This window comes from Crinia signifera, chromosome 5 (assembly GCF_055691185.1).
Source record: "Crinia signifera chromosome 5, ASM5569118v1, whole genome shotgun sequence".
Classification (NCBI taxonomy): Eukaryota; Metazoa; Chordata; class Amphibia; order Anura; family Myobatrachidae; genus Crinia; species Crinia signifera.
In genome coordinates this window covers 225,806,027-225,819,678 of record NC_139221.1, presented here as the reverse complement: position 1 = coordinate 225,819,678, position 13,652 = coordinate 225,806,027, and the positions used below count along the sequence as shown (strand labels likewise).

General features: G+C 44.4%; 1 protein-coding gene across 1 annotated transcript in view; it reads right to left on the bottom strand.

Annotated features, from left to right (window-relative positions):
- The window catches only part of LOC146005784 (transmembrane channel-like protein 2), a 126,561-nt gene that overhangs the window by 73,683 nt on the left and 39,226 nt on the right, over positions 1-13,652 (bottom strand). Inside the window, exon 5 of the mRNA XM_083145210.1 lies at positions 1,470-1,619. Coding sequence (XP_083001336.1) covers positions 1,470-1,619 — 150 coding nt within the window. The remainder of the gene's footprint in view (positions 1-1,469; positions 1,620-13,652) is intronic.

The window sequence follows — 13,652 nt, the reverse complement described above, 5'->3', positions numbered from 1 at the left end:
AAGGACTGCAGCATAATGTACAGCAACTCTGTACAGCACAGCACAACACCCCTTAACACAGCACAGGCCAGCACCTGAGGACAGCAGCACCCTGTACAGCACTACTGGACAGCAACCCAAAACTCCACCCCAATACAGCACCTAAATACAGCACTCCATGACAGCACACACTCCACGCCACCTGCAGACTGAGGTCCATCTTCTACCCTCCCCAATGCTGGAGTGAAGATGGCACCAATCGGCGGAGTCTTATATAGGATCCAAAACCCCACGAGAAACCGACAATGGGATGATGACGTTTTGCCTCCTCTAGGATTCTAGGGGGGTTGCGGGAGCCGGGCGGCTTTGAGGGAGGGTTGCCCTTCTTTACAGGGGGCCGGGAGGGGGACCTGATTTCCGGGACCCTCCCATCCATTCCAGGAGGGTAGGCAACCCTGCTTTAATGAGAAATGTCCTGCTTTCCTCAGTTGTATAGTTCCCTGTCTGTCCTGAGGTCTTTGCTGGAATCTGTTAGATAATGGTTGAATTAACCCAAATCAAGCATCAATTGTCAAAAATGGCAAATGAATGCAATTTTTTTAATACAAGAAGCGCAGAGACTTATATTGGTTGGTGTTGGAAAGGTTCACCCAATTATACCACTGCAGGTGAGGAGACATTGGAGTGTAACCTTGAGCGTGCATGTACAGACACGTTGGTCTACTGCAGCTGTAAATATCAATTGGTTTATATATTTATAAAATGTCTGTCTAGTATCAGCACCAAGCTCATTGCTGTTAGTTTTCTTTGCTGGGATCTACCTTGGGAACCAAATTTTGAAGGGAATGTTTAAGCACAAACTCTCTTGAACACATGAAGATAATACATTTGCCGATCCATATTCATTCACAGTCATTTACGCCCATTCCTTTTCATTGGAGAAAACTGACCAAAAATGTGTGTACAGCCCAAAGATGGCACATTTATATTGTTCCATTCTATCAGCAGCCTTACAAAAGTGACTGCCAACAATACCATGGCCAAGAAGTGAGGTATGAACCATCTCCTGTTACAGGGGTAGTGCTGAGTTCTTCAGTGTGTAAACAAAATGCATTTATCATAATGTGTAGGAACCAAGTTTTTAAATGATTTTGTTGCATACTTTACATACCCTAATATGACAGGAAAGTGCCATACACAGAGATTGGTAGTGGTTGGACTGCCACATGTTTTGGTGTGTGCTAGGCCCCCACAGAACGCACCTACTGTAGCTGGGAATTATCAATGTATGGTCATTTGTTTTCTAACATAGAATATGTAATTTTTCACACTTACTGTAAGGATTCTATTACTTCTAGCAAATGGACCCTTCACTTATCAAATGTGATCTATACACTTGCAAGGCCATTGGCCATAGTCATTACTTTACATAGAAAACTAAATTCACTTACAGATATTTAAATGACTGACATTCCTTACTGTTATTGTACCTTAATATGGAAAGTTTCTTCTTTATGCGCCAGGGCTTGTTCCTAATGGTAGATATTAGCTTCTTCTTTTCCTCAACATGTTCCATCAGCTTTGCCATTTCCTCCTCAGTCAATGACTCATCATCAGAGGATGATGATGACTGGGAATCACTGTCAAAATTAAAAGTGACTGTCATTATTACTTTAAGCAAAGTATATGATTGTGATACTCGGAGGGCTTAGTTACACACATTTGCAAACATACTATGGGCCTGATTCAGACCTGTTGACTGCGCTGTGTATATTCACAGCCTAATGATCAGGTTAACACTGCCCCGCCAAATGTCCATGCCCCCCACCACCCAAATCCACTAACTATCATGCGAGTGTATGCGTATGCTTACACGTCCACTCACATGCGGCCGCATGGGAGAAAAATCATTAGATTGTCACTTCTCATCGAATTCTTTTCTTATCCTTCGTAGATCAAAGTCAATCTAAACTGACTTCTACAAGGGCCCTGTAAAACAGTGATCTCCTAGATATGAACATCTGCAGCCCCATACTAAAAAGTTTCCAAATTCCCTGTGCGGGAAAGGGCAACAAACTAAACCCGCAATGGTTCTAATATAACCTCTCCAAGATCACAGCCTATAAAACTAAGGAAACATAAGTGAACACACAATTTTCAAATTTCTTGACATACCAAAACTTTTTTTTCAGAAATTCAACCAAATAAAATTTTTACTTTTGATAATTTCTAGCCTAAAATCTTTTTTTCTTTCTTCAGTGTTGGTCTGGCAATGGTTGTAAAAATGACACAAATGTTCTACCGCTGACTGACTGCAGCCTATGATTCCCCATGATGACAGCCAGTCACTTGTGTTTTTCATGTTTTGTGTTGTCAGTTGGCAGTGAAGGGGAACTCATGAATGTTAATTTCACAGCAGTAGGTAAATTATTTATCGCTTGGACTAGGGCTGAGATTTTATTTGATAGATGAAATTCAAAGTTCTGAAAGCAACTGGAAACTCCAATACATACATATATTTATATAACAATGTAAGTTTTTCAAATGACTATGACCCTCTTGGAGACTGTAAAGTCTTTCAAATCTGAATGAAAAGATTCTTATCTAATCAGGGTCAAAGGAACAATGAGATTACTGCTCTGATTACTACAGTCCTGCAAATGAAAATAGGCACATTGTCATGATGTTAAGATGTATCTGCCTTCCCCCCAGACACATGGGTTAGCTAGTCACTGCCCTGGATTCAAATGCATTCATACACTACAGACATTTTTAAATGTCACAGATCAAATTCATCAGCTCAATTTTTTTTCGCTTCCAGTTGTTTTATTTGTGCAAATAAAAAGCACATTTTGCTGAATAGACCAAGAATCTGGCGGACCGAATGGCAGCAGTTTGGTGTGACTAAATCTACAGTATATGAGGACATATTTGTATAAATAGATACAGTTAATAATTGCTACATCTATAAGTCACATGATCAGGGCCGCCACTAGTAATGCAGGCTGCATTGTGTATTGTGCGTGCCTGGCTGCTGGCGCCGGGTGGGGGATGCATTGTGCGGGTGCGGGGGGAGGTGCCATGCCACTGTGGGCAGCTGCCCGGGCCCCTCCAGAGGGCTGGGTCCGGGACAGCTGTACCTCTAGCACCCCCCTGTCGGCGGTCCTGCACATGATCAACCTATTTTGGTTATAATACCTTAATTTTACCTTTGCTATCTATCTATCTATCAATCATTATTTTCATATCATATTTGCTGTAGGTTGAGCGTACCTTACATTGTGAGTAGGTACAGTTGATATCTGAGTTTTCTACAAAGCAGTGACCTTTCTTTCAAAGTCAGTTAATATCACAATGGCTGTGTATGATGTAAGCAAGTCACATGATCAGTATACTGAGGAGATCACATTCTTCCTGCATTTAACCATGCTAAAATATCTATTTATTTAACCTGTCATACAATAATGATATGTGAAGGAATGGCTTTTAAACTGTGAGGAAGAAAAGTTCCACCATTTCTTTAGTGTTATATTATCTCAATAAAGAGTTCAAAGGAAGACTTGTTTTAACAGATTGTTACAGAGTTTAATTGCATTAAGAAGCACTGTTTTCTTTTTATAGATACAGTATATTCATTTTTTTAACCTAACTGAAACATCATGTCCCAAGCCACCTCTACATGAGCCCCACAGACATTGTGGAGCTCATGTGGAGGTGGATGTGCATCCATTATTGTGCATAAAATATCTATCTGCAAGGACTCCAAAAATACATATGGTTTATATAAATATATATTATATATTTGTTTTCCTTACCGTTGACATGACATTCAGTTTGCAGATAGCTCTCCTGAAATCTGACAAATCTAGGCACAAGCTGATATTTGATTGTAAAATCTCCAATTTACTTTCTTGGTTCAGTTACACACTTAGAGGGTATTCATATTGAATATCACCATTTCAGAATTGGTTCTGATCATTCTGGAATTATTACCTTGTAAACACCATTTTCTTGGAAGACATACACCCCTGATGAAGTCTTGATAGATAAGATGAAACCCGTTGGGTTACTTCCATTTCTGTATGAAAATCCCACGATCAAATAAAAGATACCGGACAAGTCATTCAGTACTTTGACTGTTATCTATAACTGTTTAAGTCATGGACTATCAATAACCTTTTTGGTAACATTCTGCTGAAGAGATTCCTATCGCTCTTCCACTTTTGTTGTGTAATATATACATGTATATGGCTGTTGCTGGATCCCAGGCTGTACACTTCCGGTTTCACTCCAATAGTTCTGAAGTGTCTTAGGAACCATTCCAGATTTTTGTACTGAACAGTTGATGTTGGTCTCTGACCACATAATTGCACCATTTGCATACATTTTCCAGACTCTATATGCCTACTGCCTATTTAGGCCTGATATTGAGAAACTACAGACCACTGTGTGAACGATCTATGTAGTTCAAAAATCTCACTGATGCATTAGCAGCTTACGTGTGGCGATTATTTACGTTCAATGCCTATTCGGGTCCTGCATTGAGCCTTATTCCCTTATATGTTGGACACTGTATGTGATCCTTTACTTTACAAAAGTGTGTATATGTCTTGCTGACTTATTGTCCGCCAAGCCCCTGATGAAGTCAATTTATTGACGAAACGCGTTGGGCCCACTACACCATCTGTACCTGCAACAGACCTGCTGTACTTTTAAAGCTTGAAGTCTTTGTGAAGACTGAGGAATAAATGTTTTAAATTTAATTTCATACTGTTGTGTATTCTTAAGCGCACTCTAAACCTTTTATATATATATATATATATATATATATATATATATATATATATATATATAAAACACCCAGTTGTGGAATTGCACCTTAATTGAACAACAGTCCATAAATATGGTGATCCAATCTCCAGTGAAGCACTCAAAGCAGTTCTTTCGATATCTTTATTTTCAGAAAGTTGTTCCAGACACAAATAACAATGTACAGAAACGTCCCAACGCATTTGTCTTAAAAAGACTTCATCAGGGGAACAGTTTTGTGTCTTTAATTTAATATAGATTTCAGACAAGCAATATAATTTTGGGGAGGTGCCTGCAGGACACAGTGATTTTGGAAAAGACCCATTGGTTTGCTGCTGTTTAATTTGGATATGCTGTTACCCATTTCAACTATTGGATCTGACAAGTTGTAATACTGGGTAACTAGCACTAGTACTAGCAGGGAAGGACATTTAAGTGGATATTAAAGTCACTAAGGGCCTTATTCTGGTTGATGCGTAAATTTCCGAATACTTTCGGATGGCGTTTTTTAGCTGTCTGCGCATGCGTGGGCAACGCTATGCGCATGTGCCACGCATGGTCTCCGTACTTGTTCTCACTAATACCGTACAGAAATGTGCACCGCAATCACTCGGGAGATGTGGGCGTATTATGGCCGTCATTCGGAAATACACAGGGGCGTAGTTTCAAAGTGGGCTAAACTGGGCGTAAACATGGGCGGACACGAGGGAGTGCACTCATTCTGGTAGGCGTGCATTCAGACAGCACACCGAATGCTCGCGAACCAAAAGGCTAGAAATATGCAGTGTTCATAAGCAAGTATTGCTTTGCGGACACCACTCTGTCATGCGCTAGGCCAGTGGTAGCCAACCCTAGCCCTCGAGAGCTACCAACAGTTCACATTTTCCAGACAACCTAGCTGCTGCACAGCTGCACTCATTAATCACTGACACATTTTAAAAGATACACAGATGGAGCTAATTAGCTCACTTGTGATTCTGTGAGGAGACCTGCAAAACATGCACTGTTGGTAGCTCTCGAGGACTAGGGTTGGCTACCCCAGCGCTAGGCAATCGGAATGCCTAATCAGTACGGGCGCACCGCAACCAATGTCAGCTGAACACAATACAATCCACTCCTTTACTCATTACTCATTAATTACACGCTTGTCAGTGCTTCAATTGGAACCATTAAATGGACCATTTCTAAACACACAAATATATGCTGCACTTTGGACACACATTTACACTGCAACCAATGGACAGAACTTACTATCACTAATAGGAATAGACATGTCACTTCTACATTTAACAATTAAACCACACATTTGGGGATAAAAATATACATTTATTACAATAACCTCAAAAATAAAATGGGAAGCATGTTATTTCTTACATGCAACAAATTAAAAGGTACCATGGCAGGAAAGTGCAAAAATAAATTACAAAAATAAAAAGAATTTCTGACATACATAGCCACAGCAGAATCATTAGGAACACATCAGGTGGCTTCACAACAAAAGTATAGCACCAACACTTCAAGTACAGCAGACAGTAATGGTAGCCGAAAGAGGCCAACAGGGGAACCAAACAAGACATTCGAAACGAGGGCAAATGTGGGTACCCTCTGCACGGGATTGGACACAGGAAGCTGACACACACAGCTCAATGAAAGATTTGACATAAGGGTGGAGATTAATGCGGACACAAGTTCATTTGCGGACACGTTTGGCCCTGGTAGGCTCCATGCCACGTGCAGCAGCTCTTCGGCCACGGCCACGTTAGGATGGTGGCCCAGGTGGAGCAGATGCTGGTGAGGGGGGGGATGGTGTTCCCCATCTGCCAGCAGGGAGTGCTGCTGGTGGGAATGTCTCCCCTTCCTACTAGATTGTAAGCTCCTCCGAGTAGGGCCCTCTTCCCTCCTGTTGTCAAAGCCTACTTCTCTTCACATTTCACTCACAGCTCTCCTTTACTCCAACACTCAGTGACCATCTTCATACTCATCTCCATCATTGGCCTCAAGCCTCTAGTTGTATGTTGATTGGGTCCTCACTACTTACATTTAAGCTGTAATGTGTATTGAACTGTGGTGCTCTTTATTTGTACTGTATTTTTTTTATTTATTCAATGTTATGCCAAGTTTTGTCTCCTTGTATTGTTCCTTTGTACGGCGCTGCGAAACACTTGTGGCGCCTTATAAATAAAATTATAATAATAATAATAATAACGGATGACAATAGGGCCCTATTGCTGGAAACTAGCTTCACCATAAGCTCATTATGGTGGAGGAGGAGGTCATTTTGGCGCAGGGCTTGATCTGCCAGCACCTGCAGGCTTGCAGCTATTGACTGCTGGCTGGCAGCCATGGCCTGCTGGGCCTCACCCATAGCCTGCAGGCTCCCAGCTATTGTGTGCTGGGTGCTGACCAAACCCTGCATGACCTCCTCGGTCCTACGCATCCGCTCTGAGGCTAAGTCTCCCTGCTAGTGAATCTGCCCAAGCACCTGCACCCACCTGTCGTAATCCGGGTCGGCCGGTGGCTGCTGCACATGCCTGCCACTGGTGGCAGGTGGCACAGACTCCGCCACCTCCTCAAGAGATTCTTGACCAAGCGGTGGGGATGCTGGTGAAAGACAAAATTACAATTACAACACATTCCAAGCAAATTAGGACCAACTACTTATGGCATGCCAAATAATTACCTTCAACAAAAGCAGCAAAGACTTCCGCTGGGGCCTCGCTATCCATGTTGCTCACCCCCCGGACCTCCTCTACTGCAATGCAGCACTCGGCCATCTCCTCCAGGGGGGTGAGCTTCAGGCGGCCTGGCATGGGGCCAGCCCCAGAGGTGTGGCTGTGTTCCCACCGTTTGGTCAATTTCTTCTTGAGGTTGGTTTTGAAGTCGTGCCACCTGCAATCAAAGTTTACATATTACTACATGTCACTCCTGATGTTTGCTGTAGCAACCATTGCAATCTGCAACAGATTACAACATGTGCTTCATTACACACAACTTACATTTTATAAAAATATAAAAACAACCCTTAGAAGATACATTCACACTCACCCTACACTAACTATCCATTAAATGACATGGCAATCATGTCTGTGGCTCCAAGCAATGTGACCGGCCATTTACCAACTCCATCTAACATCTATTTTAAACATTACTGGTCTTGTACTGCTCAAATGTTACACACATGAACTTGCCTCTTCTTAACCTGCTCCGCCTCACGAACTTGTGGAGCTACCGCATTAATCTCCGCAGTTATGTCCTCCCAAATCTTCCATCTCCTTGTGTGTGTCAACCTGTCCTGTGGACACTTGATCCAATCCCGTGCGCGGGGTACCAGTATGGCAAGCTCCTGCGCTTCGAATGCCATGTTCCTGCAGCTTGGTTCCTCCGTTGGCCTATTTCGGCCACGGCCACCTGTCGTTGTACTTGAAGTGCTGGCCAGGCTACTCTGTTGGGAAGCCACCTGTTGTGTTCCCAATGATTCTGCTGAGGCAGAAGATGGGCCAGCTGCAGATTGGGCTGATGTGGATGGCCCAGCAGACTGCTCTTCTCCCACTGGCTGGTCTGTGCTGAGGGGCACATAGGAGGTGCTGGAGTCCATGCGTTGAAAAAGTTCCTGGCACTCCTGGTCTCCATCAGATTGAGATCCAGCCATGTTTGCAGCAACATTTTGGTTGTCTAGCACACCTTTATATACTATTTCTGTAATTGGCGTACATCAGCGACACCCTGCGTTCCGTGCGGCAGCGTTCCGTACGGCAGCGTCAACCGTTCGGCGCATAGGCCACGCACATACCAGCGAAAAAAAAAAAACAGGCATACTTGCTAAGTCTGATTTACTAGTTAATGGCAGATTTGAACACCAATAAACACCTCAAACTGTGGCCAGACATGAAATGTATATGTGAAAGTACATTTGTACTGTGCACTTGTTTGGTATGTACTACAACTGACACTAACCCATTCCATATGTCAATCCAGTCCACCACTCAGGCAATAGTAATCAGTGCTTGCATCCAAATCACATGTGAAAGGTGTCCAAATACTGGCTTGATGCTAGGTACATTTCATTCCACATCTCTAGTGTGGGCCGGTAGAAGGTAAATGTTCACATGGCACCATGGCCTAATATTGGGAAATGGGCTTGCACTATTTGCTATGTTTCTGGTGTATAGCTTTCACTATAATAAAGCTGTCTTGTTTAGTACCTTGTACAGTTAGGTGTAACTGGCTAGTGATGCACACTATTTCACCTGTTGTTTTCACCCATGTTTGGTGAATGTAATAGATTATATATAATGGGTTGCAAACTTCTTTCACCCTGTCTGTTTTGGAGATACTAAATAATGGCATGGTCTGCTCAACTATGCAAAGGTACAGCAAGTGTTGTTTTGCGATGCAATGGTTTAGCCGTCTGTTGTGGCGCATACACGCTGTTAATGACAAAATGAACAATAAAGGTAATACCAAATATCACTCTGAACAACCAATTACAGGACATGATTGCTTGAATTGTGCCATTGCTAAGATGGCGGCCTATGGGAGAGCAGCCCCATTCTCTGCTGCGGAGCTGAGGGCACTGGTCTCCGTTATGGAGATCAGGCTGGGCCATGCGGGCCCTTTCATCACGAACCGGCAGAAGCGCCATGCGTATGCCGCGGCCCGCAGGCGCATATTCGCGCGCACCCAGGTGCGCAGGACCATCGCCGCTCCAGCTGTGCGATGGTCCTGCGGCGCCGCCAGCCCGAATTGCTCCAGCAAAGAAGGGCCAGCATTGCACGATGTGAGTGTTTACACATTAAATGGCCAATTGTACATTAATGCTTCCATGACCTTTTTTTAGCCAATAAGGTAACATAGCTGATCACGAGTTAAACATGGCATACACTATATGTGTGGTACTTCATGTTTGACATGCTGTAATGTGGGTCTAATATGTCATTGTTTTTGCTGCATGATGAATGAACAAATCATGTGCCTTATTTAACACTCTGCATTTTGAATTTTCTTACAGCACGTGACCGTGCAAGACAGGCCCGTGAGCACGGCCAGGAGGAGGTGGGCTCCGAGGAGGCGGCCCAGGAGGAGGTGGCCCTGGAGGAGGTGGCCCAGGAGGAGGTGGGCTCGGAGGAGGTGGCCCAGGAGGAGGTGGGCTCGGAGGAGGCGGCCCAGGAGGAGGTGGCCCAGGAGGAGGTGGGCTCGGAGGTGATGGGCCAGGAGGAGGTGGCCTCCGAGGTGATGGGCCAGGAGGAGGTGGCCGAGGAGGTCGTGGACGAGGAGGAGGCCTGTGAAGTGTTGGAGGTTGAAGGAAGTGGTAGGTAAACATAAGGCATCATTAATAATTGGTGGTACTTCTATTTGTTAGGTACCACTGCTGAATCTAGTGTGTTTTACTCTATTATTAATTAATAGACAAAAGTGGATTACAACAGACACACTTAGGGGTTATAGGGCCAAGCTGAAAACGTGGAATCTGGAGGCTCACGTAGGTGATGAGTGTTTATTTATGGAGGGCCTTTCTATACAAGCACAAATAAAACATCAATGGAGTATGGCCAGGCCTGATTTATAATGGAGTCACAAGTGGGCAGTTACCCTGGTTGTTGCCATGTATTTTGCAAAGCTATTTTGTAGGATGGATTGCCTTTAGAAATTGTTTGGTGTATGGAAGCGGATTAGTGCTGCACTTTCAACTATCTGGCAATGTGACAATGAATCAGGAAGTAAGGGGTAGAGGGACTAGGCTAGCCTTTAAATGTGGTATCCATCCATCCATCCATCCATTCATCCATGTATCAATGTATCTATCTATCATGCAGTTTAGCTATTAAGCAGTGACATGCAGGTATATATGTATGACAAAATGTGGCATGTTCTATTGGATGTAGCTTTCTAGTAGATTGGTGAGTGTTAAGGCAGGAGAAGTGTGAGTGAGGCTCAAGTGTTGTTATGATTTTGATACATACATTGGCAATTTTATCACTCACATATTGTGTAGTGTAAGCCACTGTGTGTGTGTGCCCATCTTTTTTTCCATTACAAACAGTATTGCCTATGTAATTGTTTGTATGTATGAATTCTCATGCTGTAGGTACTTAGGATTGACTGTACAAGGTCGACCTGAATAGCATAATTAATGTTGATCCCCCTTTAACATGCCCACAGATGACCAGAGGCAAGAAGGCGAGGGGTTGAGAGGGGCCCTCCTCAGGCTGCGCCAGCACCTTCTGCACATGGCTGAAGAGGTCCAGAATGTATGCGACCTCCTGGTCTGAAGCCTTTAATTAAGTTATTTTGTTATCTGTTAATAAATTGTTGTCATAAAAGTTAGAAGTGGTCTGTGTGTTAATGTATAATTTTACAGTATAAGTCTAAATATAAGTATATAAGTATAAATAGTGGTGTTAATTTATGTAAGGTGCAAAAGGGATATACAGTATATATAGATGGGTTTAGTGCATAAAAGTGGTTGAAAGTGAAGGGTAATGTAAAGATGTACATAGTGTGTTGATGTGTATGTGTGTGTTTGCATGTGAAGAATAATTGATGATGTAATATGCATACATAACACATGGGCGTAAAGGGGCAAGAAAGAATGTGGTGAACTTAGCATGATGTAAGGGTTAATCTAAAGTGATATTAAAGTGTTTAATTATCAATTAGATAAATAATAGATGACCATTAAAAACAATCCCTTTTGAATGAGGTAGCCTAATTGCATAAGTGGGTCATGTTACAGATTTGGGTGTTCTGATAATAGTGGTGATTTGTGCGTAAATACACCGCATCGGTGCGTACGGCCAGGTTCCCGTCCGTTCTGACGCGGTAAGACCGTGCTTACGCTGTAAGACCGTGCCGATTCTGTGCGTGTCCACCGCACACGCAAGGTTGGTATGTCGTCCGTACACACGCCCTCTTCTTAAACAGTGAGTCCGTCCGTATGCGGAGGCTCGGTGGGCGTTTCTACGGGCGTGCGGCCCGCTACGTAAGAATTCGGGAAAGTACGCACCGATCAGAATAAGGGCCTTTAGGAGGTGAGAGTGGGGGCCTTGAGAAAGGTCCAAAGGTGGACCGAAACGTTGGCCCGTGGCCCACTGTCATGCACATTGCACTTTATACTTTGATGGATTGAGATGGATTAAAAAGACATCCAAATTGAAAGTCCGGTGAGTGTCCTAATTTTTTTCTGCAATATTGGACTATCAGAGTAATCTGGAGTTCCTGAGCTGACACCCTGGCAGCTGCTGGACTATTAGTGGAGAGTGTGATCCTTGTACATGGAATATATATATATATATATATATATATATATATATATATATATAAAGTATTATATATATAGCATTCAGCCAATGATAGGACCAGCACATCCACTTTATGAATAAAGCAAAAAAGCATACATTTATTTAGAGGCAATGTATAAGGCCATGATACTTAACACGGGCAGCAGCAGATCTACATGAGTACAGCATGGATCTTGAATTGTGGCAGCAGCCGTGGGTCACACCAATACCCTGACGGGCCGTTTCGGCGCTCAGCGCCTTTCTCAAAGGGTATCAACAGGTATATGCCCAGTATAGCCTCAGGGACGGTGCAAGGTTTAGTGGTGCCCTAGGCAAAAGTTCAGCCGATTGCTCCCCCCATAAGTCCCCCTTCCCAGAAAGTAAGGTGAAAGCACGGAAGGGCATTTCATAAGTATCCCTGTGTTTCCAACGTTATGGTTTAATAAATATTTTTTCCTTCTTTTCTTTTCAATGTACATCCTCCCATCCCCAACACTGTGCACACCACCCCCATCCCCCGCATTGTACATCCTCCTATCCCTCACACTGTGCATACCACCACCCCCCATCCCCCACACTCTACATCCTCCTATCCCCCACACTGTGCATCCCATCCCCCATCCCCCACACTCTACATCCTCCTATCCCTCACACCGTGCATACCACCACCCTCCATCCCCCACACTCTACATCCTCCTATCCCCCACACTGTGCATCCCATCCCCCATCCCCCACACTCTACATCCTCCTATCCCTCACACTGTGCATACCACCACCCCCCATCCCCACACTCTACATCCTCCTATCCCCCACACTGTGCATCCCATCCCCCACACTCTACATCCTCCTATCCCTCACACTGTGCATACCACCACCCCCCATCCCCCACACTCTACATCCTCCTATCCCCCACACTGTGCATCCCATCCCCCATCCCTCACACTCTACATCCCCCATCCCTCACACTGTGCATATCATCCCCCACACTGTGGATATCACCCCATGCCCCACACTGTACATCCTCCTATCCCCCACACTGTGCATACCACCCCCATCCCCCACATTGTACATACCCCACACTGTGCATCCCACCCCCCATCCCCCACACTGTGCATACCACCCCCATCCCCTACATTGTACATCCTCCTATCCCCACTGTGCATACCACCCCCATCCCCCACACTGTACATCCTCCTATCCCCCACACTGTGCATACCACCACCCATGCCCCACACTGTACATCCTCCTATCCCCCACACTGTGCATATCACCCCCCATCCTCCACACTGTACATCCTCCTATCCCCCACACAGTGCATCCCACCCCCCCCCATCCTACACAGTGTACAACCTCACTCCAATCCCCCACACTGCATACCACCCCCATCCCCTACACTGTACATCCTCCCATCCCCTACACTGTACATCCTTCCATCCCCTACACTGTACATCCTCCCATCCCCTACACTGTGCATCTTAATACCCCCCCCCCCCACAGTGTGCATACCAACAATTCCCATCCATGCTGCACTCAACTACAACAATGGCAGCTGGAAAGACTGCCTTGCTCACTGACAGATGGCTCCGT